This window comes from Anabrus simplex, chromosome 9 (assembly GCF_040414725.1).
Source record: "Anabrus simplex isolate iqAnaSimp1 chromosome 9, ASM4041472v1, whole genome shotgun sequence".
Taxonomy (NCBI): domain Eukaryota; kingdom Metazoa; phylum Arthropoda; class Insecta; order Orthoptera; family Tettigoniidae; genus Anabrus; species Anabrus simplex.
In genome coordinates this window covers 66,837,515-66,863,717 of record NC_090273.1, presented here as the reverse complement: position 1 = coordinate 66,863,717, position 26,203 = coordinate 66,837,515, and the positions used below count along the sequence as shown (strand labels likewise).

Below are 26,203 nucleotides of genomic sequence, written 5' to 3'. Positions count from 1 at the left end.
GTTGTTCCCATAAAAATACAAAATAAATGCAAGAAGGGCATCTGAGATGGTACAGCCGTATCCTGAGAGCAACAAATGGTATTATTGTTCATGATGCATACCATTTCACTGTGGATGGTAAGTGCCGACATGAAGGCTGTGACAACGGTGGCAAGATACTCAAGCTGCAGACATGAAGATTGCTCAGCTGGACACTAAACGTTATGTCTGATTGCTAAACATGGCATTCATCAATATGAAAAGAGGACTCTGCATCAGCGGGAAAACAAAGTTGAAGCAGCTGTGTGTGGTGAAACACAAGCTGTACACAGACAAAACTTTATGTCCCACCAGCTAAATTTTTATGGTTTTTGAGGATGCCGAGGTATTGGAATTCTGTCCCACAGGAGTTTTTTGTGTCAGTAAATCTACGGACATGAGGCTGACATGTGAGCACCTTCAGATACCACTGGATTGAACCAGGATCGAACCTGTCAAGATGGGCTCAGAAGGCTAGCCCTGTACTGCCTGAGCTACTCAGTCTGGCAGATACACACCTAATGTTTATGTCTGACAAGGCTTGGTTCCATTACACTTTTATTTCATTTCAGCCAGCTGAAACTAGGAATTATTAAAAAGAAAAAAGAAAAGCAATTTGTACAAGCCCTGTTTTCTTACCAGCTAATTCTTTACTTTATTTTCTTTAATTATTAGCAGAAATACGCACAAAATTTAGTTTGTCGCAGATGACCGATTTGTATAGTGCCACGGCAAGTAATGAAGACTTTGCATGTGCTGTGAGGAAGGTAGCAGGGGTATATTTTATTGCCAAGGTCATGGACACTGAGCTATGATTCACCTGATTGCCGCATGCATTCGTCAGTCTGGCAGTCTCTTTAGTGACTCTTAGTTTGTTAATTTGTAAAAGTCTAGTCAAATACTAAATGATTTTTAATTGCATAATCTCGCTGTAGCCTACTTCTATTTAATTGTAATACATGTGTACATTGTTCCTTCGATGAAAGTTTTATTCTATAGTCTAGTATTGCATCAAAATCTCAAAAAAAACTACATATTCCATGGCTAAATAGTTAGCGTGCTGGCCTTTGGTCACAAGGTTTAACTCTGGAATGGTATGATGTCGTAATTTTTACGAAACGTAACACAAATTTGATTGCATAGAACAGGTTTCTGCTTGGACTGTTCCGGCCCTCCCAATGTCTTCCCCTACTCAACTCACAAGGTCAGTGCACGTGCAAATGTCGTACTGGAAGCTCTTGTTTATGAGCTCTTGACATCAGTTCGTGAATGTTACGATATCATACCGATGGTGTAATTATTTTACGTAGTGTTGTGTTTCAGTTTAAGTTTAATTGTTATATCACATATTCGTCACTGTTGTTGTTGTTGACTTAGTGTGTTGAAAGTTAGTGCCATAGGCTATGTTAAGTACATCTTTTTATTTGTTTTTGTCAAATTTTACGCTGGTTTTTTAGACTACTAGTTTTTTTTATAAAATGGCTTTGTCACCATTGGAGATTGACAAACTTTTAAACGATTGTTTTGATACCAATGAAGATGAAGGAGATAGCGGAAGTAAGTCAGAAAACAACATTTTAGCATACTCTGGGAGTTTAAAGATAAAAATTTCATTGTTCCGTATTGAAATTATTGATGTTAAAAATTAAATAACTGGAAAGGAGGTTCAACCTATTCAATACTCAAAAGAAAGAAACGTAGCAATCACATTTCTATTTAAATGGGACCGGTTTTGACCTTAGTCTAGGTCATCATCAGCCATAAAAAACATGTAAAATGTTTATGAATGTTGGAGGTCAGTTTCACGCTCTGTTAGGCACAAAGACAAGACACCACATTCTGTCCTGCACAAAGTCACAACACTAACAATCAACATGCGAAGATCAAAAAGGCTTGAATTCGCAGACGAACAGATCTGTAGTAGAAAGCCGCCAGCTCCCGGTAACCAGCGCGGCACACTCAAGGTCACGCGCTGCGGCCAAACACCAAAGTAAAGTGGAGAACGTTTCGAAGGTCCAGAACCTGTCACGGCTGCGGGAAGCCAAGTACGTATATAAAAATATACGATGCCAATTAGTACAACCGAATGAGCACCCGTACTCCAGTTAAGTTCTTGGAGTACGGGTGCTCATTCGGTTGTACTAATTGGCATCGTATATTTTTATATACGTACTTGGCTTCCCGCAGCCGTGACAGGTTCTGGACCTTCGAAACGTTCTCCACTTTACTTTGGTGTTTGGCCGCAGCGCGTGACCCCCTGGTTACCGGGAGCTGGCGGCTTTCTACTACAGATCTGTTCGTCTGCGAATTCAAGCCTTTTTGATCTTCGCATGTTGATTGTTAGTGTTGTGACTTTGTGCAGGACAGAATGTGGTGTCTTGTCTTTGTGCCTAACAGAGCGTGAAACTGACCTCCAACATTCATAAACATTTTACATGTTTTTTATGGCTGATGATGACCTAGACTAAGGTCGAAACCGGTCCCATTTAAATAGAAATGTGATTGCTACGTTTCTTTCTTTTGAGTATTGAATAGGTTGAACCTCCTTTCCAGTTATTTACTCTGGGAATGGCGACTATAAATACCTTCATCCTCAGATGATGAATTTCGTGAACAATTGAAGAAAAAACGTCGTGGTCATTCAACAAATGAAAAGGATTCAGTGTACACATCAGGGGTGATTAGTCCACACAGCACTACTACACAAATTCTTGACACCCCTGGTCCCTCTGGTAGTTGTGGGACAAAATCTGTTACAACTCTATCTGCTGAATCAAGACCTGATAGTAGTAATACTACTGCTACTACTATTATTACTGGTTCTTCAGGATCTGCAAGCTCGACTCCACAACGAACAACAAAAATAATCAGAGGGAGAAACGGTTATTCCTGGACTGAAAATCCTTCAACCATAAGTAAAAGAAGTACCCCTAGAAATATTGTGAATATCCGACAATGGCCTAAACGTAGCGGTAAAGATGTTCTAACCTCTTTAGCTGCATTTCAGTTGTTCTTTACTGATACTATGGTAAACTCAATTGTTACTCATACAAATGAAGAAATAGTGAGAAAACAAGCCAACTACAAAACAATTCAGTTTTCAAACAGTCAAACCTCTCCCACAGAGATAAAGGCACTCTTGGGCATTCTAATATTCTCTGCTCTCCACAAGGACAATAGCCTAAATACAGCAATAATATTTCATCCTTCTGTAAGTGGCAATGTTTACAGAGTTTGCTTCGCTGAAAAGCGATTCCAGTTTTCATTAGATTGTCTCAAGATTCGATGACAAAACTACCCGAACTGAGATAGTAGCGACGGATCGCTTTGCACCTATAAGGGACCTTTGGGAAGCTTTCATTAAATCATGCGTAGACAACTACGAGGCTGGCCCGTATCTCATAATTGATGAGCAACTGCTTGCATTTAGAGGCAGATGTCCATTCAAAATGTATATGCCTAAAAAGCTAAATATGGGTTAAAAATTGTTATGGTTTGTGATGCAGGATTTAAGTATATGTTAGTTGCTGAGCCATACTTAGGGAAACAAAACAACTGTCCAAGGCCCTCTTTCCCACTACTATGTAAAAAAGTTAACGGCTCCATTTCATGGATCGAACTGCAACATAACAATGGATAACTGGTTCACAACCGTTCCGTTGGCTGATGAATTGCTCAAGGCTCCTTATAAGCTGACACTTTTAGGAACGATCCGCCTAAACAAACCGGAAAAACCTTCAAGTATGAGATCAACAAAGAACAGGGACATTGGTGATGCAAAATATCTTTTCAGCAACACGACAACACTTCTATCACATAAGGCTAAGAAGAACAAGGTCGTTTGCCTTATTTCCACAATGCACCAAGACAAGGGAGTGAATCAAGATGGCAAAGCAGTTATGATTGACCATTACAACCAGACCAAAGGAGGAGTAGATACTCTTGACCAAATGGTTTCAGTCAGATCTAGCGCAAGGAAAACAAAAAGATGGCCACTCTGGATTTTTTATGACTTGATCGACATCGGAGGAGTTAACTCACTTATTATTCTGAACAGGGTCTTGAGTTCTAGAAAAGAACAAACCATGACAAGATCAGCTTATATGAATCAGTTGTATCAGCAGTTGGTTTTTCCATGGCCAGAACAGCGCTTGACTATCAGAAATCTTCCAAGGGAGCTAAGAAGTATGGTCTTCAGTGTTCTTGGTCAAAAAGAAGCAGCAGATTCAGTTAGGATAAAAAGAGAACAACTTGTAAGATATGCCCAGCTGATAAGTGAAGAATGACAGCCAACTACTGCAGCAAGTGCGACACTGCGTTCTGCGCGGAGCACAGCGGGGATATCTGCAAAATTTGCAGCGCCTGAATGAACTGCAGCATCATCAAGACATCATATCATTGCAAGCAAGATTTTTTTTTAGCTATTACCAAAATGTTTTGATCATTTAGCTCTCTGTTTTAACATACAATTCGTTCTAAAATATTAAATATAGTAATTTCATTTTTTTTTAATTTTTCAGACGGACCTAACTTTTAGGTGACGTTGACGACTAGACAATGCTTGAAATTGTTCCTCAATAAACTTTTATTCTATATTAAATGTATTTTCAGCTTTTAAAAGTGTGCAAAATTAAAATATGTTCTATAAGTTTTGATTTTTCATTTCCATTTTACTAAAAAAATGATTTCTTCTCAAGATCATAAAAAATACGATATCATACCAATTATGTAAGTTTTAAGTATCATACCATTCCAGGGTTAAAAGTAGCCTTTAGAACGAACAGCACATTACAGAGACACATGAGCAAGTGCAACCTAACAAAAAAGACCCTTTCACAAAGCCAGGAGTATATGAACTCAAGTGCCAAGAACCTAACTGCAATGCCACATATATAGGTTAAATGAAATGTAATTTCCACACAAGATACAAAGAACACAAAAACGCGATCAGATATAATGGCCATTCAGCCTTCACGGAGCACATATACGACTGACCACACCATTTCACAGACATCAACATTGATCTAAAAATTTTACACATCGAAAATAAAAGTAAATCTTTGAATATAAAGAAAGCAATAGAAATGTACATCGCAAAAAATGCTAATGTAACTAACCTGAATGACCATACACATTTAAAAATCCCCCCCCTTCGCTCTACTCACATAACATCTGACACTTAATCATTAAATTAGCTTTTATCATAATAACAACATTTAATAGTTAGTCTCCATTTCAATTCCTTACTTTATTCACCTAAAATCATTAATTTGCATTCATCCATATTTCATAAAAGTGCATTTCAACATGAAGTAGGTCATTAACCTTCTCTCCCCTCTCCAGTGTTGATAGAAGGTTCCACAGTGCTCCAGTCACTCCGTCCTCTCCACTGTACAGTAGACTCGATTTTATCATCCAATAGGAGGGATCCACAACACTCCACAAGGCCACTCCCCCCTTCGCACGCAAGGTGCCTTACCCAAAACTTTCCATGACCACAGTCCTAAAATAGTGTTTGGTGACAACAGATTTAACATTGGCAGTCTAGATAAGTACGTAAGTTTTCATTATATTAATACTTGTAAATTTATTTTTTGTCATTACCGGTTCATGTTATCACTAAACTATCTATCATTGACAAGTTTACACAACGTAAACAGTACTGTACATATATAAGCATGTTTTAAGTGATTTGATAGAATCTGAGGATGTTCTTGTAGAATGAAACATGTCATTCTTTGTATGATAGTGTGTATTTGTACAGGTATGTTTATAATGTTATAATTTATATTGTAATTGCTATGTGTTTGACAGACTGAAAAGTTTTTGTTACATTTAATCCAGGGATATTGTTGCCACGAAATATATCCGTGACGATCGGGGAACATTACTGACTAATGATAAAGCCATTAACATTGCAAGTTATAAATCTCATTCCGTATTGACGGTTATCACTTTACAAATGAAAATATTTATAAAATCCTCCTTATCAATACAAATCAAGTCTTCAGCCTAATCTCAAGGCCATCTTCAGTAGCAAAACAGTAATCACATAATACACAAACAAATTAAAAATCTTAATGAAGTGAAGTGACAGCGATCATGATTAGTAACAATTAGTAATAATAATAATTAGTAATTTAACGTAATAAAAAAAGACCCTACTAGTAGAATACAAAGAGAACTGAAAGCTTTAATTAAGAACCTTTTATTCTTGTTTAATGACCTAGAAAAATCAAAATTGATCATCATGAATCCCAAGTTACCTACGGCGAAAGCGTTACCGAAGACTCACAAGGCGGATGTCCCCATAAGGCCCATTATTAACGTCAGAAGTAGTCCGACGTACAAAATATTCCAATATATTCACAATTTTCTTAAAACACATTATTTCTTTCAAGCTAACACGTCAGTTAAAAATTCCCTGGAATTCTGCAACAGAATAAAAAATCTCACGTTACCGAAACATTACACCCTTCACTCATTTGACATAGTCAATATGTACGCAAATATACCCGTCAATAAAACCATCGAAATAGTAAAACACAATCTTTCCAAATTCAGTAAATTGACTGTAGGGGAGATAGAAGAGTTTATTCAGATCCTTAAGTTTACGTTAAATAATGGCTTCTTCACTTTTAATAACATCATATACCAACAGAAGGGTCTTCCTATGGGGTCACCGGCCTCGGGAATCCTCGCTGATATTTACGTAGATTTCCTTGAATACACTCATATTATAGGTAAAATTAATGGGATCAAACATTGGACTCGGTATGTGGATGATACTTTTATTATCCTGGATTCTCATATTACTGATAGCAACACCGTTCTTGAATTACTTAATAACCTGGATCCGCACATAAAGTTTACGACAGAATCCGAGAACAACAATTCCCTTAATTATCTCGATTTAACTATTACTCGCAATCAGAATAAAACCATTTCTTTTAATATTTACAGGAAGCCCACTCACACAATAAACACAATCCACCAAACTTCTCTACATCCAGGGACACAGAAGAAGACAGCTTACAATAGTATGATTTTCAGAGCTCTTAATGTTCCTTTATCCCATAAGAATTTTAGAAAGGAAATCAACACCATTTATGCAATAGCCAAAGGTAATGGTTTCAGTAAAGCTTTCGTGAACAAAATTCTCAATAAATTTAAAAGTAAACCCAAGACCACTTTAGAAAAAGAATCTTCCCCTAAAGAGAGGTTCACCACATTTACCTTTCATAATAATAACAACATATATCCTATTTCAAACATCTTTAAAAAACAAGTTAAAAATAGCTTTCAAGATCGTTCACACCAATGCAAAAAAGTTTTTTAATTCTCATACTGTCAACAGCAACAAAAAATTTTCAAACTCTGGGATATACAAATTACAATGCCAATCATGTCTTTCAACGTACATTGGGGAAACAGGCCGCAGCTTCAATGTAAGATACTCCGAACACCTCAATGCCCTAAAGTACAATCGCTACTCAGCCATGAGCGAACATTGTAGAGAGAAAAATCATAAATACACAACAATTGATCAAGATTACGAACAGAAAGGTCCCTTACTTAATATACTAGAGAATATATATATAGATATCGACCAATATAACAATACCAATATAAATGGTCTGTTATTGGACATTATAAATTTTCCAGCTAACTCATTCCTGGTTGCCAGCGTTTCGCCCTCGTGTGCTAGGCTGGGCTCATCAGTTGGTACCTAGCACACCTACCAAGACGCTGGCTAGAGCATACGGTGGAGGCCACTGCGTAGGCTAATTGTAGCCACCGGCAGTGCCAATGCACTATGAGAGACTTTGTCTCATTATCAAAAATTGATGCCTGCTTGGCCATCAGATGACAGCTGGAAAATTTATAATGTCCAATAACGGACCATTTATAATGGTATTATAAATTTACTCATTCGGAACAATTATTTCAGATTCCCTATGGGAATCAACATCTATCAATATAACAATCCCGTGTACAACTTGAATGAAATAAATGAAAAGAAAAATATTTTATTGGAAAGCTTTGTCCCGCTCATTTGTGAACAATTCGTTAATAAAAACGAGTTTCACTACCGACATTCTAGAACAAGACCCGCCCTTCCATCAACACCCTCCTCCTGTGATTCACATCGTCCCTCCCTCCTCGCCCCTCCCCCTCCATTACCCCACCCAACCACATCGACACAGATACACAGTAAGCCAAACACAGGCTTAGTTGTCAATATGACTTGAGGCTGACAAGGTCATCTCCATTTGAGACGACAACTTTTATTTACAAGTAAGTTAAATGAGTTTTCTTTTTGTACATTACTTTTTAACTTGTTTTTCATCCACTCATATATTCCTTTTTCTCATTACAGATGTCACACACGTTTTAATCCATAGTATTGACGGTCTCACTACACTCCTCAGCACAGTGTTTTCATTTTAACAGTCAGCAAGTTTTATTTGACAATTCAAGAACGATCTATTAGACGAGAGGACTTTGTACCTCAATATGTTTTTTAACTCACTAATCATGATCACTGTCACTTCACTTCATTACGATTTTTAATTAGTTTGTGTATTATGTGATTACTGTTTTGCTACTGAAGATGGCCTTGAGATTAGGCTGAAACATGTATAGACTTTGCTTCATCTAACAGATGACTTGATTTGTATTGATAAGGAGGATTTTATAAATATTTTCATTTGTAAAGTGAAAGCCATTAACAACTGCTGGAATAAGTACTATATTTCGAAGGGTTACTAAATTAGGAGTTTCCACGAAACAGAGCAGCTTTGCAGTGCCCAGTTGAGGGGCCTGTGCCTGAAGTCACCCCTTCTAATATTGCAGCAGCTGTGTCAAAGATAAACGGCAAAGCAGTTGGCCCTGATGATATTCCAGCTGAACTATGGAAAGTCCTTGGTGCCAAAGGAAATGAATGGTTGACAAAATTGTTCAACAAAATCCTCACTGGATTTCCAATGCCAGAACAGTTCCGTCAAAGTTTTCTTGTGCCCATCTACAAGCAAAAGGGTGATGTCCGAGAATGTGAGAATTACCAAGGCATCAAACCCACTTCACACACACACTCAAAATCTGGGAGCGCATCATAGGAGACTGCATCAAGGGTTTGATTACCATCGGAACCAGTGTGGTTTCACATCAGGTATGTCAACAAGTGATGCAATTTAGACTCTGCGGATCTTGATTGAGAAACACTGTGAGCTACGTAAAAACACTCATATGGTATTCATCGATCTGGAGAAAGCCTTCGTGTTCCTAGATATATTGTCTGGGCAGCACTACAACATCAAAAAGTTCCTGAGGTGTATAAGAAGGTGATCCAAGATATGTACCTATGTCCATCTACTATGGTGAAAATCACTGCAGGTGTTTCAGATAGTTTCCATCTTGATGTTGGTGTACATCAGGAGTCGGCACCGAGCCCGGTACTGTTCAACATTGTCATCAACTACCTGACGGAGCAGCTTATGATAGACCTGCTGTGGACCATACTTTATGCATACGATATTGTTATGGTTGGCGAGTCATCTCAGAAGGTTGAGGCAGTTTTGGAACGATGGCAAGTAATACCAGAGGCAAACGGATTAAGAATAAGTCGCAAGAAGACAGAGTACATGTTATTCGACTTTGCACAGCCAGGGCAAGCGGGCCCACACAACACTGTCTTCCTTACTGATGATGACCAAGTTCAAATATCTTGGATCAGTCATCACAACTGATGGTAATATTGATGCAGATGTCAAGCACCGCATCAGTATTGGTTGGATGAAATGGCGGTATCTTACTGGTGTTCTGTGTGATAAGCGGATGCTGGTTAAATTAAAGGGCAAAGAGTACAAAACCACTGTCCGGCCTGCTCTCATGTTCAGCTCCGAATGTTGGGCAAGGCAGAAACAGCATGACCAATGAATGCTTGTCACAGAGACGCGGATGTTGTGATGGTCGGTGGTAGTCACTCTTGAGTGACAAAGTGCACAATGAACACGTGCGAGGATCCTTTAAAGATGTGCCCATCAGTGACAAGATGGAGGTGAACCAGCTTTGCTGGGTTGGTCACGTCAGCAGACATCATTTAGTACAGAAAGCTCTTGCCGTCGAAGAGCCGAAGAGAGGAAGAGGGCGTCCTAAGGCAACATGGAAACAAAATGCTGAGGCTGCTTTAAGGAAAAGTGAAGTGCCATTAGATCTGGTACAAGAATGTTGGATATACTCTCTCCGAGTCAGACAAGCTGACCCTGAGTGAGCTCTGCAGTGCCCGTTCTATGGGTACATATACGGCCAGGAAAGAAGAGGAAGAAGATCAGCTAATCTAACTTACTGCGACAATTGTCTTTGGGGAATCCTAAATGGCAAAGTTTACCAAAGTACCGGTAATCTCTGCACCATAAAAGAACTGAAGGCCAAAATAACATGTGCAATACAGTCTATTATGAGTACCAAAGCAGAATTACAGAATGTAGTCAATAATTTGTTTAAACAATGTGAACCATGTCTTACTACTGTAAGAGATCATTTTCAACAGTATCTGAAATAAATGGTGAGTATTTTTTATAATATTTAAATTCATGGGGTTATTTTATTCTGCAGTTACTAAATGACTTGATTTGCCATTAGTAATGGAACATGCTCTCATGGGAAAGTTTGAGCCGGGTTCTGTTGAAATCTAGTTTTCCTGTTTTGTCACCTGACTTCCCATGCTGCAGTTGAGATAGTTGGAAGTTGGTCAGTGGCAGAATGATCCAAACTGTCCTTGTAGAATGTTACAATATGCCTTTGTGTTCATGCTGCCATAGACAAATACAGTATCAGCAGCCCCATGCCAAAGTACAAGAAACAGCCCCACACCACCACCACCACCACCACCACCACACCACTGGATATCCCCAGCAGGGCTGAGTGGCTCAGATGGTTGAGGCGCTGGCCTTCTGACCCCATCTTGGCAGGTTCAAACCAGGCTCAGTCGGGTAGTATTTGAAGGTGTTCAAATACGTTATCCTCATGTCAGTAGATTTACTGGCACGTAAAAGAACTCCTGTGGAACTAAATTCTGGCACCTCAGCGTCTCTGAAAAACCGCAAAAGTAGTTAGTGGGACGTAAAGCAAATAACATTATAAGAATTTCCTGACTTGACACTATACACTCCAGCAGAAGCAGTTCCCCGGGTAGACGACACACTCTTACATGTCTATCAGACCAAAACAATGTGAATCTAAACTCATCACTCCACAGAACCAATATCGACTGCCCCAGTGTCCAGAGCTTTATTGTACAGTGTTCTCATTCTCAGACAGTGGCTTTTTCTATGTACAGCTTATGTTTCACGAAACACAGCTTCTTCAACTTAGCGTTTTCCCACTGGTGCAGAGTCCGCTCTTCAGATTGATATTCTGGGTAAGGAAATGCTCTCTACATTGTGGTGGTTTTACAGAGTCGATCCTTGTTACTTCCAGGATGAGAATACAAGGTGCCATTTCGGGTGTGTGTGTGTGGGTGTGTGCATGTGAGTGCGCTACGTGGTACACCGGCAACGTTTACTGATTGGACTGGCCTGCCCAGAGTCTGTCCAATAGAACGTCTTTGGGTGAACTGGACCCCCGAGTGAGGTCTCAGGACGAGCGGCCAAAATCCACTGTCCACCAACTCTCAGAATGAGGTAAAGGTACCTATAGATGACATCGTTAAGAGAAAAAAATGGCAAAATGAGTACATAATGCTATTTTATTGAACTAAAAACTTGCTTAAGTGCCCTGAACTACCGCCTGCTAGAATATGGGTTTAGTTTTCCATTTTATTCATTCAACTATTGACAATTAAATTTTTCCTAATATTCAGCATTAGTCCCTATTGGTGACACCCCTCAAGTCAAGGGTCCCAATAGATGACATATTTTAAAACACACAAAAGCATTTAATCCAGATCAATGCTACAAGGAAGAACATTTCTAATAGTGCTAGTCAAGGAAAACAGTTGCTACCGAGCTCGATAGCTGCAGTCGCTTAAGTGCGGCCAGTATCCAGTAATCGGGAGATAGTGGGTTCGAGCCCCACTGTCGGCAGCCCTGAAGATGGTTTTCCGTGGTTTCCCATTTTCACACCAGGCAAATGCCGGGGCTGTACCTTAATCAAGGCCACGGCTGCTTCCTTCCACTTCCTAGGCCTTTCCTATCCCATCGTCACCATAAGTCTTATCTGTGTCGGCGCGACGTAGAGCAAATAGAAAAAAAAAAAAAAAAACAGTTGCTAGTACTTCAGAAAAATCAGAAAATCAGTCTGAAAAGTATTTTTTTTTTAAATCCATGAAATCAGACTAAAGTTAAAATGTCTTCAAAGTTTAAAAAAAAATCAAGCCACACAAACAATGAAATTACATTTCTCTCACTGGAACAAACTTTTCAAAAATATATCTAAATTGTCCTCGCTTGATATTTTAGGCAGATATAGTCTTCCAAGTACCTATTTGATAGAAATGGATGAAATATCATTTTCATTCACTGTGAATTCCATCTTCCGTTCATCCTGAGATTTTAGACCCATGACCTGGCTCTCCGACTCATCTTTCTCTTGAACAATACACAGGTACACACATTTTGTCTGATTTCTCTTGCCACCTCTGAACTTGCACAACACTAAGTCTCTTTCTTTGAGCTTCTCTAATGTCACTGGTTGGCAAGACAAATCGGCACTCTCCTCAGGCCAGTCTGAAATATCTATATCTCTGAAACTAACTGAACTAGTATTTGATGCGCAATCAGTCTCTTCATTTTATTTATCCTGTTTCGCTTGGTCTTTGGCTTTCTTTTCTTCTGCCCTACCCCTTTTCCTTTCCTCTAAAGCCTTTTTATTTTCTTCTGTTTTCTTTTACTGGACTTTACAAGTCATTACTTTCATTTTTGGTCCGTATTGAAAATAGAGATCTCACTTAATTTACAAAAGGTATACATTTATTATTCAACCTATTCAATACATACAGTACCACATTATGTGGTTAATTAGACGTAAAAGATCTGAATATTATGGACATGTTTCGCCCTTCTTATTGGGCATCATCAGTATATTAACTAATCTTAAAACAAAACATTTTTAAAAAGACGATAACATTTATAGTTTATAAGAATTGAGCTAAGATTTGTTATGATACTAAAATTTATGGAACAGTGGTTAAAAAATATTATATTGGGAAGTACAAGCACATGTTAAAATTATTGTAGACTAATTTAAAATCTTGTCTAAAAAAGTATTTGCATCGATATAAAGTTCTAAAAATGGCGTATGTCTGGAACTGAAATGGATCCTCTTCGCTGTGAAAGTCAGCATATATTTGATGTGGTAGCTGCTAACGTAGGTCAGAGGGAGAATTTTGTTTATATTATACGTTCCAACATTAAAAGATAGGTTAAGAAAAGGCGAATATCATGATGTATATTCAGTAAGTTGATTGGTTTAAGATACTCTCTGATATAACCGTTGTGAAAGTGTAATGGTTGGAGCTGCTATGAGGAGAGATTATATCAGTATTTGAAGGTTATACTTGAATTTTCACATACAAGTGTAGTCTTCTAGAAGATGTAGGAACCTCGATGAATAGAGTGTCATTAAATCAAATGCCGTATGTATATCTATCTTGTTGTGTTAGCAGACGCTGCTAATCTCTCCTCATAGCAGCTCCAACCAGTACACTTTCACAACGGTTATATCAGAGAGTATCTTAAACCAATCAACTTACTGAAGATACATCATAACATTCGCCTTTTATTAACCTATCTTTTAATGTTGGAATGTATAATATAAACAAAATTCTCCCTCTGACCTATGTTAGCAGCTACCGCATCAAATATATGCTGACTTTCATAACGAAGAGGATCCATTTCAGTTCCAGACATACGCTGTTTTTAGAACTTTATATCGATACAAATACTTTTTTAGACAAGATTTTAAATTAGTCTACAATAATTTTAACATGTGCTTGTACTTCCCAATATCATATTTTTTTACCACTGTTCCATAAATTTTAATATCATAACAAATCTTAGCTCAATTCTTGTAAACTATAAATGTTATCGTCTTTTTAAAAAATGTTTGTTTTAAGATTAGTTACTATGCTGATGATGCCCAATAAGAAGGGCAAAACATGTCCATAATATTAAGATCTTTTATGTCTAATTAACCACATAACGTGGTCCTGTATGTATTGAATAGGTTGAATAATAAATGTATACCTTTTGTAAATTTTCTGGACTTGCCGGTCGTATTTCTACTGTTTTTCTTCTTTCTTCTTATAGTAAGCTATCATTTGGGGTGAAGTGAGGACAGCAGAGATGTTTTCCTTTTACATTTGTTTAGGTGTTATTGCAGCTTCTCCTCGCCAAAATAATGCTCTCTTGAATGAAGGGATATTGCATTTACTAGTACCAGAAGTCACTCCTGTTTCCATGGATTTTCGAGGGGTTGATAATTCTAGATCCAAAACTTGCTGTTCAAGAGCAATTAATGAAGACCCTGACTCTGTTGACACCATCTTTTCCGACTCATCAACAGATGTTGAAGGTCTTGGCTCTATGGGCAGCATCTCTTCTGGTTCATTAACAGCTGATGTTGAAGGTAGTATTTACATTGATGGTTGATGACTTTGAATTTGTGGACCTGTGAGCAGCTCTATCTGAAAATTAAAATTCTTCCTACGCTAATTTTCCTGGTTATAATATAACTTATTTCATCATCATTCCAACTTTAAAAAAAACTTCAATTGAAATGGAAAGTTTACCTGCTGCTCTTCCAACTTGTCTTTGTTACGCTTCCATATGTTGTACAAGGACAAATCTTTTGTTTCCACTCCATACTTTATTGTTCCTGAATACGAAGAGTTTCTGCTGCCCAATCTCATGTTCTAGGTAAGATAAAAAGTCCTTGACTCTCCTGAGGTCTGTTCTTGGTGTTGGAGGCATTGGCTGGTCAGGGTCTAAACACACAGCTTGAGGATTCCAGGGCATTAATCTACACTTTCTGAATCCATTTTCAAAGACAGATGGTGAAAGCTCGCCAATAACGTCTTACAGTCATCATCATCATCATCTGGGTATCCTTCCAGCAGGCCGGGTAGGACTTTTGTGGACAATATGCCTCCATCGGTTTCTGTCATTATAGAGTTCCTCTCCTTTCACATCCTGCAGTGTTGTTCCTTTCTCGATAAGGACTGCATTTATTTGGTCCAGCCACCTTCTTCTGGGACATCCAAAAGGTCTCCTTCCAGGTACTGCCATTTCCAAGTATCGTCTGGGGGTTCTAGCCCCTTCCATCCTTTGAACATGCCCAAACCATTTCAACCATGAAATGCGTAGTCTTTCTTCCATCGTACAGGTCACTTGCATGTCATTTCTAATGTTGTCTCTTCTTGTTTTGTTTTATTCTTTGTTTTGTTTCTTGCGGTAGTAGAGGAAAGTTTTTTTTTTCTTAATTTCTTCACCCAAGTTCAACATCCTCCACTTCTTTCCTCCATTCTCCTTTTAAAGTGTGGAAAACTGCCATATACATGGGCTACAGAATGTGTGTTGCATTTGGATGGAGAGCAACCAGTTCGATGCCATGCTCAACATAGAACTGGGACAGATGGAGAGATATGTGTGAGGAGTGATGATCAAGGAAGAACATCACAGGCAGCTTAATATTCTGTTTCTTCAGCTATAGGTAGAAGATATTTACTATAGGCCTATACTCATAGAAGAGTTCATGAGTCATCCATCTATTTTCTGATCTACCTATAGCCCATTCTTCTGGGAATGCCTCAGCAACGTGCATCGGTATCCTTTTGTACCTATACACAATCATTGGTGGTGCTATATGGTCAGCTGCATTTGCTGTCATGAGCACAGTGACATTCTCCTTTTCATAATTTGCTCCAGATAGGTAGATTGTCTTGCTTCCCCTTTCAGCAAGTACTCTCCCCCCCTCTCAGATTGAAGTAAAATGCTGACTTGTCAGCATTAAAAACTATACATCTTTCAGTACATCCATTAGACCCTTCTCTTGCATATACAATTACACCTCTTTATACCATTTTATGAGATTCTCCTTTGTGATGCTAGCCCTAGACTGTATAAGTGTTTGATAAATTCTGTCACTAATGGTAATATTCCTGCCTCGAAACAGTTTAGCCTATACCATTTCTCTCCAGGAGGTTTCTACTCCCACTTCTAACTTTTTCTATGGCACCAGCCATGGTCCCTTGTGAGTAAATAATTTTTTTTTTTGGCCATTTTGAATCTGGGAATAAAAAAAGAGAAAATAAATTTTAAAAAGAATCAATGAGTCAATGCCTGGCACCTTGGACACCAATGGCTGACACCCCCTGTCACCTACTGGTTCTGGAAGTCAAATTATAATGAAATTAACATGGTTTACCCTGTATTAAAAAGAAAAAAAAAAAAAAAAAAAAACTTTAACATAGCAGCTCCTATGTAGTAGAATAACATCCAATGCCTGACACCCCTGTCAACCATTGGACTAATGGGGTTCAGTAAGACCAATAGATGACACCCATAATAGCATATGCAATCTTTAAGATTATTGAGTTATACATTCACAAATCTTACAAAGATCCCTTTCACATGAAAGCAAACACACCACTGATCCTAGGAATCAATTTAGGTAGTCAAGTAAGGGTCACCAATGTTGCCAGTTTTGCACTACCCCCTGGGGATGTGGAAATTCCTTAATATTGCTATATTCAGACTGAGTGTCACCTATTGGTATTGCCAGGCAAGAGTATCATCTATTGGTACATTCACCTTGGTTGCAAGAGGTGATGAATCTCATTGGACGTCTTACACACATGTTGAGAGCATGACGGAGAGGGTGGCAGTATGAGGTTTTAATAGGAATGTTGAGATATGCGAGGCAACATAAGTACAGAATACCTCAGCAATTGCACTGGTTCTAAAATACTGTATCCTGTATCTCTGATACCATCTATAATCTACTGTCAATCTTCTACTGCTAACGGGGGGTCCATGGAGAATTGCAGCATGGAATCACCTTAACCAAGTGTATGTGTAAAGAACTGTATTTCCAGGTGTGGGTATTTTTTCTTGTCTTGCACAATCAGCTAAACTGTTTTGACATATTTGTAGGGACTATGATGACTGACTGTATAATATAAAACTAGATTGTTGACAGTCATTTCACATACAGTTAACAAGGATTATAGAGTGGTCATATACCATAATCAATAATGCTCTCATTGATGTGATAAAGTGTGCAAGGCCATTGTAAAATATAAAATGAATACCAGCATGCGTCTTATATCTGGCACCATCAGATCAACTCTAGTTCACTGGCTCCCACTGTTGTCTGGAATAATGCCTCCTGACTTACAAAGATCCAGTGATCTTGTTCGAGAGTACAACAAGATCTGCAAGAACCCTCTGCTACCTGTTCTAAATGACATACCAGCTCTTAGTCTCCAAAGACTGAAATCACGACATCCACCCCTTTGCGATGGTGTTCTGCAGACATCCACCAACTTCAATGCTTTGGAGGAGTGAAAAGGCCGCTGGAATAACTCTCCTGACTTGCCCCTGCATAACATCTTCAGAGGGGAAAAAATTGCAAATGGATCCCAACTGCCACGTGCAACTTGGTCCAGACTGACAGGATCAGGACAGGTCATGCCAGTTGCTTTACGTCGCACCGGCACAGATATGTCTTATGGCGACGATGGGATAGGAAAGGCCTAGGAATGGGAAGGAAGTGGCAGCGGCCTTAATTAAGGTACAGACCCAGCATTTGCCTGGCGTGAAAATGGGAAACCACGGAAAACCATCTTCAGGGCTGCCGACAGTGGGGTTCTAACCCACTATCTCCCGATTACTGGATACTGGCCGCACTTAAGCGACTGCAGCTATCGAGCTCGGTGGACAGGTCATGGAAAGTGCAGGGATTCTCTCTACAAGTGGAACTTTGTACCATCTTCAGAATGTGACTGTGGAGCCCCTCGCCAGACTATTCCCCACATTGTAAGCGAGTGTCAACTACGGACTTATCCAGGTAGATTGGAAGACTTTCTATCTCCAATAGCAGAAGCACTACAGTGGATTGAAAAGTTGGACATTCAGATATAACAGATAGGCCCTAACACTAATGCCTGAAGAGAATCAATGTTTTTTTGTTATTGTGTATACATTTTATATAATTTCCTTGCCATACGCTAATAATAATAATTTCTCTAAATGAAACAGTTGAGTTAACTATACTCAATATAATTGCTAGTTGTTTAAGATCACACTAACACATCAAAGGTTTTTGGGGACAGTCAATATAAAATTCAGGATTTCTGACACGGTAGGCCTAAGTATTATATAATTGTATAATTTAATGTCTAGAATGGTTTATTATTTTGTATGCTTGTGTACTTGCGTAATTTCATGCCCGGGATGGTTTGTTATGTAGGCCTTTGTTCAATTGAAGGAAATTTCAAAACAATTAAAATAATTTCATAGATAGATAATTTATACCGACATTTGACTGTAAGATAAATGACATGTTGGCATATCGACACATTTACACAGGAACCAACTCACCTCGCGTAATTTGTGAACAAAATATCCTTCTTCATCAAATTTCTGTACAAAAACTTTTACATATGTGGGTAATTTGCACTGAAGAACATATTTCCTATTTCCAATCGCTTCTAACAATTCATCCATGATAAAGAACGATAATTACGACACAATTCTTAGGAATGAACAACTACTACACAAACAGTATTAGTAAACAATTTAACGTCATAAGACACTGTACATCTGCATCAAACTACTATGAAACGAAAGATGAACATTGAAAGTTTACGCGGCTAAAAGATAGCAAAGATATCAAAATCAAAGATATGGCTAAAACCAGGCTGGGCAACTTTTGAGAGAAAATTATAAGAAATGTTTGTCCAAGATACTCGCAAGTTGCCGGAAATATCTAGTAGATTTGTTAATAATTACAAATAAATATATTTATTTCGAATTGTATAATTGCAAGAAAAGATGACCGATCATCGCAATACTCTCCTGTGAGGAGGAAATGAACGTTCGTTTTTATTTGTATACCGTAGGTAATTCATTTGTTCAAAAATTATTCATATCGAAGACTGTCAATCAAAGAGGATAGAATAGAAGCTGTCAATATCAATGCTCAGCTGATTCAAAAAGAGTCCCGGAAAATGTGTGACTGTGTACAAAGAGGAGCGTGAGTTGTGTGGATATGAACTAAATTTTTAAAAGATGGAAATCAAATACCGTCAATATACCTTCAGAACGCCACAAGGAACGTGTCAATACATGTGTCCAGAGAAAGAGAGGCAGTTGTGAGTATAGCAGCACCAGTCGTTTTAGGTTTCAATACTTCTGACTGAGGAAGGAAATAGGTTAAGAATCCCATTCGGAAGCAGTTAACCGAGCAAGTGGGAGGTGTTAACCTACGAAAATTGACATCCACCGAACAAACATTGTGGACAGGTGCTGAATTATCTTTTAATAGATAGTCTGTATCATGTGAGCTTTGGAAGAAAAATGTAGCCTCAATGATTGGTAAAGCTTTGGTACTCTTCCTGTAAAAGGTAGATTAGAGATCCAACTGGGGCGGCTTGTACGGCCTCACAATGCAGCCAACTGGCTTGACAACATCGGAACATTACATACAGCTACTGAATGATTATTTTGTTTTCCTATAGACAGTATGTACCTCAGGGGCCACTGTTTCTGTGACAAAGAAAATGAAAATCCACAGCCTGTTTCCAGTCATTTGACAGGGTCAGGAATGGAATGAATGAAGTCCCGTCTAGCGGCGAGGATAGGAATTGTGCCGGCTGCCGAAGCCTGTCGCACTCTTCTGGGACAATGATTAATGACTGATAGATGAAATGAAATGATATTGGAGAGTGTTGCTGGAATGAATGATGACAGGGGAAACCAGAGTACCCGGAGAAAAACCTGTCCCGCCTCCGCATTGTCCAGCACAAATCTCACATGGAGTGACCGGGATTTGAACCACAGAACCCAGCGGCGAGAGGCCGGTGCGCTGCCGCCTGAGCCACGGACAAGATTGGCCTGGCATATTCGTACACAGCGACAAACAAATTACTTTATTTTTTGTTTTGCAAACTGTTTATGCCACGGTCATAGAAAAGAGCCTCCCAAAGATTCGATGACAGAGAATGGCGTGGACATTTCTACAAAGTGACAAAACATCAAAGATAGGTTAGAGATCCACTCACATTGAAACAAACACATACACCATGACAGTTTCAAAATTGGTAGAAATTCAGTATGTGCAGCATCAGTTTTATAGCATCATAAGGGATTTGAAATGTTACAAATCTTCTGTGAAATACCTTGTAGAGGGAGAGGTATGTTCACTGCGATAGCCAGGGACCCACCCACTGTCCCCTAGAATTACATTTACTTTTATAAATAAAACATAATTTATCACACACCATTATTCATTACTCAAGCGTGCTGTAGCATTTCCATTGACTGAGATACAATCGGATATGATGTCATTCCCAACAATCAAGTAAAATGCATTCCTTTACCAACCCACGCACAAGAAAAACACAACTAAATTCAATCTGTAACAAAAGAATGTATAGTACAGACCAATAGCATTGTTGCTAGCAGGTATGATAAATTACTTCAGCTTTTGAATGCGCTGCTCACACCGTACGGAATGCTAGAGGCGTGACAGCCGCTTCGTGGCCCTAACCTTTGCTTGATCCTAGTCCAATGGTTTTTTGTCATTAACCTAACCTAACCTAACCACTCCTGACCATTAGTTTTGTCATTCGCCAGATCTAACCAATTGTTTTGTCACTAGCCAGACCTAACCAATCCAGACCAGTAGCTTTGTCACTAGCCAGCATGATGCGCTGCTATAACCATACGGAATATTAGAGGCCTCACAGCCGCTTCGCGGCCATAACCTGGGGCTTAGGCCCCCAGACCCCCCTTGCTCGGTCACAGTCCAAACCAGTCCGTTAGTTCATAAGTTGAAAGCTAGAGCCGCCGCACGTAACAATGTACTAGTTCTTAAGGTCAAGAGTTGGCAGCATTGTGCACCGCACGACGACGACCATCATGAGAAGTTGTCGAGAAAGGAACAAATGACAGTGCAATCGCACCTAGATGTCTGCGTTGAAAATGTGCTGCAGTAACTGAACATTTGCTGACCCCTTCACTTTAATTCTTCTATATAAGTAAAAATACTTGTAGCAGTTTGGTAGGTCCCAGCATAAAGGAATGATCTTTACCTTCAGGTATCGGAAAACGTTTTTCTGGGATTCCAAGCATGCAGGATTGGCATTATAGCACCTACAAGCTAACCTTTACACAAATAGGACATTTGTCCAGAAACACATTTGACCTTTACTGATCAGGCCCAGAGGACTGCGTACCACTACAAGGGTTCTCCTCCATTACTCTTTGTTTACCGTACTGCCTGTTTCCACCAGTCTGGAGCAGGTCCTCACAAAGCCCATCATTCCACCTCTTTCCATGGCCAATATAGAGGTTTCCTTCCATGAGAAATGAAATCCATCACTATAACAGGCCATCATTCCATAGTTGCTCATCTGCGCAGCATGTCCATCCCACTTGAGTTGTCTGCTTCACATCAGGCCTACGATATTCTTATCGTAGAGGTCCTCCACTCTCCCTTGGCCATGTAATGTACCAGCTGTAGATTTTTGCAAGTCTTTTCTCTCAGAGAAAAGGAGTTTGTTGATATCTTGCTTCGTTGCACTCAAAGTTTTGTATCTGTGCCGATTTTGAATTGTCTCAAAAGGCTTCATGGCTAGAGGAGTTGGCTGAGGTGGTAATAATATTGGTTTCCAGCTTGGATCTGTGCATTGATCTCTTCCATGTATGTTGCATCCCTTAAACATTGCTTCCATGTATTTGAACTCTCAAACTTTCTTACATGATCCGCTCCTGACTAGGTGACTGTAACCATCTTCCGACGCCTTCTTGTCCCCCACTCGGCAAAAGGTACTCTGTCTTTGCCTTATTGACGAGCAGGCCAAACGTACTTGCCATGTTCTCCAGTGTCTCGCTCGTGTGTGTACACTCCTCCGTGTGTTTAGATAGTAGAGGTACATCACTAGCATAAGTGATATGCTTGATGTTCCCTTCTCTAATTTTTATGCCGTTGAAGTTGTCGCAGAATCTTATGTACATGGTCTTTCAAGTGCAAGATTGAATAGAATAAGGGAAAATCCATCACCTTGTTTCACCCCATGACAATGCCAAAACTTGCTGTTGTACAGTTCCCGAGCTTCAGCTTACGACTGACCTACAGCAGGTTGACAAGTACCCTGAGCACACAAAGCTCGTTGAGGCATTTGAATAGGCTCTCGATGTGTACATACAATTGTAGGCTGCCGTGTAGTTTACAAAGAACATGTGCAGGTCTTCACTATAATTGCATATTTTCCATTACCTGTTGCAGCACAAAAATGTGATCCACTATTTATTGACCAGTTTGAAAACTGCTGTGGTACTCATCAATCTGTTTATCTGTGATGGATTTTATTATGTTGAAGACAGAGGTAAACAGGATTTTATAGCAAATGTTAAGCAGAGTGATTCCACGGTAGTTATTGGTGTTCATTTCATCACTCTTCTTATGAATTGGGCAATTCAGGGCAGTTTTCCACCCTTATGAAATCTTCTTCGTGGTCCAGATCAATTCAATATCGATCATTGTAGTCTCTCATGGGGCCTGCCACCTCCCTCTTGCAGGAATGTGGCTGGAATTCCACTTCAGGATCTTGTTCTTCTTCAGCCTCTTCATCTGCCCTTGATCTCTTCCAGGGTGGATTGGGAGGGAGGTACTCATGATCTGCTGTGGCTGATAGCTGAAACTCAAACAGCTCATGGGGAATTAAAGAGGGTATAAAAGTACCTCTTCCACCTCTCAGCAATATCATAGTCATTGGTTAAGATCTGCCCGTTCATGTCCTTGGTCTGTTTTGGTATTCCTTCTCAAAAGAATTGACCTTTTGATACATTTTCCTACCTCTGTTTCACAAGAAGTTGCTCTCTACCTCCAGAACAAAATCCCTCTTAGTTCTGAGAGTTTTTTGAGTCATTCTGTAGACATCAAATTGTGCATTACACTGTGTGAGATCTGTTCCCTGTAGCCATCTGGACTAGGTATCTCTCCTCTGCTCAATGGCCTTTGCACAGTCCTCTCAAACTAGATAATCTTATCTACAATTCATGTCTTGATCATCTCATTAGGAACATTCATCACATCACCCCGGATCTCATCCATTTCTGTTCTGGGTTGTTCTCCACGTCAAGTCCCTCGAGTGAATCAAAATGGTTACCAGGTTACAGTTGGAAGTCAATCTTCTTGTTTTCATCTTTAAGCTTCTTGACATAATAATTAATAGTTTCGTGAGGTTGTTTCTGGTTGTGGTTTGAAAATGCTCTTGTAACCATTTCTTTTTACAAGGAAATGATTGCTTCCACAGTGTGCCCCTCATAGTATTTTCAGATCTTTTATCCATTTTTAATACTCTTCTCAGTGGTGTTATAGCTAATCTGGTCAAGTAACCTTTCATAAGGAGACACCCAATGTGCTTCTTTTTATGCTGGAATGACTGATGAACTTGGCCTTTGATGTAGAAAAACTGATGAATTGGTCGTGGTTATTGTTCAATTTGTGTAAGATGTATCTTCCTGCTGCTGACTGGAACACTTGCTCCCTCTCCACTTTGGTGTTCATGTCACCAGCAAGGATCCAGCAGTGTCCATTTGCATGATGTCCATCACAGCCTGTATACTTTGGATGTGTTGGTCTTGTGTTTCTTCCCTACCGCTTCTTTCACTCTGTTGTTCCATCATGATGTCTTCTTCCATTTCTTCCTTCCGCAGACCCTTCGACCTGTTGTTTCCACAGCTTTTACCAATGTACTTTTGAATCTTTCCCATTCCTCCTCTCCTGTCCTTGGTTTGTTTGTTGGTAATTTCTTCCTTATTAGTTCTTGATACTCTTCCTTGGTTTCCTTCTTTTCCAGTTTCTATACTTTTATTTTCTTTTTCTGGTCTTCTGCACTTTTTATTTCTTTTTGTTTATTTTTGTTTATTTGTTTATTTCTTTCTGTTTATTTCTTTCTTTTATTATTATTATTATTATTATTATTATTATTATTATTATTATTATTATTATTATTATTGACAAATACATTGCAAATGGGAAATATCCTGGTGGCAATGGCCACTTACAGTAATGTAATAATAAAGTAAACATAATTACCCAACAAACAAACAAACAAACAAACAAACAAACAAACAAACAAACAAACAAACAAACAAACAAACAAACAAACAAACAAACACACAGGCAAACAACAAGAGTACAACAAGCAAATATATGGAAAGAAAATGTTTCAACGACTGATCGCACCCTCCCTTCCAAGATGCCAGTGAATACTTTGCCTGGTATACTAATCAATGAGATACCTCGATAGTTGTTGCAATCCTTCCTATTCCCTTGCTTATAGATAGGTGCAATTACTGCTTTTGTCCAATCTGAAGGTACCTTACCAACACTCCACGCTGTAAACGTAACATTTTAACATTCTAAATCCAGTATCATCATATACAAATTCACACACAACTTAAGTATTTCCAGTACTTAACACTACGAATTACAATGCTATAGATTGAACTTACTACTAGCTTAACACTACAAGTGATAATAAAGTAAAGTTAAAAACATACTACGCAACAACTACAAAAACTCGAGTACGGTGCAGCATCTCCATGGGGAAAAAAACAAGAAATACTCATACAGGCGAGGGACTCCTTGGAAACAACTTGGCAAACGAAATGGAATTCGATGGGGAGCTATCGATATTAATGGGGCTTATGGAAGAAAGAAGGTAGAACTGGCTGAGTCGGCAAAGAGGATGCATCTGGATGTGCTAGGAGTAAGTGATATTCGGGTAAGGGGAGATGAGGAAGAGATAGGAGATTATAAAGTGTACTTGACGGGTGTTAGAAAGGGAAGGGCAGAGTCTGAGGTAGGGCTCTTTATCAGGAATACCATTGCACGCAACATAGTTTCTGTTAGGCATGTAAATGAGCGAATGATGTGGGTAGATTTGCCAGTGGGAGGAATTAGGACAAGAATTGTGACCGTGTATTCACCATGTGAGGGTGCAGATGAGGATGAAGTTGACAAGTTTTATGAAGCATTGAGTGACATCGTGGTCAGGGTCAACAGCAAGGATAGAATAGTGCTAATGGGCGATTTCAATGCGAGAGTTGGGAATAGAACTGAAGGATACGAAAGGGTGATTGGTAAATATGGGGAAGATATGGAAGCTAATGGGAATGGGAAGCGTTTGCTGGACTTCTGTGCTAGTATGGGGTTTTTTTTTTTTTTTTTTGCTAGTTGCTTTACGTCGCACCGACACAGATAGGTCTTATGGCGACGATGGGACAGGAAAGGGCTAGGAGTGGGAAGGAAGCGGCCGTGGCCTTAATTAAGGTACAGCCCCAGCATTTGCCTGGTGTGAAAATGGGAAACCACGGAAAACCATTTTCAGGGCTGCCGACAGTGGGATTCGAACCTACTATCTCCCGAATACTGGATACTGGCCGCACTTAAGCGACTACAGCTATCGAGCTCGGTAGTATGGGTTTAGCTGTTACGAATACATTCTTCAAGCATAAGGCTATTCACCGCTACACATGGGAGGCTAGGGGTACCAGATCCATAATAGACTATATCTTAACAGACTTTGAATTCAGGAAATCTGTTAGGAATGTACGAGTTTTTCGCAGATTTTTCGATGATACAGACCACTATCTGATCTGTAGTGAACTAAGTATCTCTAGGCCTAGGGTAGAGAAAGTGAAATCTGTCTGCAAACGAATAAGGGTAGAAAATCTCCAGGACGAGGAAATTAGACAGAAGTACATGGACATGATTAGTGAGAAGTTTCGAACAGTAGACAGTAAGCAGGTTCAGGATATAGAAAGTGAATAGGTGGCATATAGGGATACTGTAGTAGAAACAGCAAGGGAATGCCTAGGAACAACTGTGTGTAAAGATGGGAAAAGGCAAACATCTTGGTGGAATGATGAAGTGAGAGCAGCCTGTAAAC

At 39.3% G+C, this 26,203-nt stretch overlaps 2 protein-coding genes across 5 annotated transcripts in view; one reads left to right on the top strand and one right to left on the bottom strand.

Annotated features, from left to right (window-relative positions):
- Zwilch (zwilch kinetochore protein) overlaps positions 1 to 18,850 on the bottom strand; it is a 117,516-nt gene extending 98,666 nt beyond the window's left edge. The window contains exon 1 of the mRNA XM_067153456.2: positions 18,621 to 18,850. Within this exon, the coding sequence (XP_067009557.2) occupies positions 18,621 to 18,746 (126 nt within the window). The 5' untranslated portion in view covers positions 18,747 to 18,850. The remainder of the gene's footprint in view (positions 1 to 18,620) is intronic.
- Positions 18,851 to 19,205: 355 nt separating this feature from the next.
- Positions 19,206 to 26,203, top strand: part of LOC136880989 (SAC3 domain-containing protein 1) — a 63,225-nt gene continuing 56,227 nt past the window's right edge. For 3 of the 4 annotated variants that reach the window (XM_067153564.2, XM_067153563.2, XM_067153562.2), the window contains exon 1: positions 19,206 to 19,393. In XM_067153564.2, coding sequence (XP_067009665.2) covers positions 19,311 to 19,393 — 83 coding nt within the window. In that variant the 5' untranslated portion in view covers positions 19,206 to 19,310. The remainder of the gene's footprint in view (positions 19,394 to 26,203) is intronic. The other variant, XM_067153561.2, reaches the window with a different exon arrangement.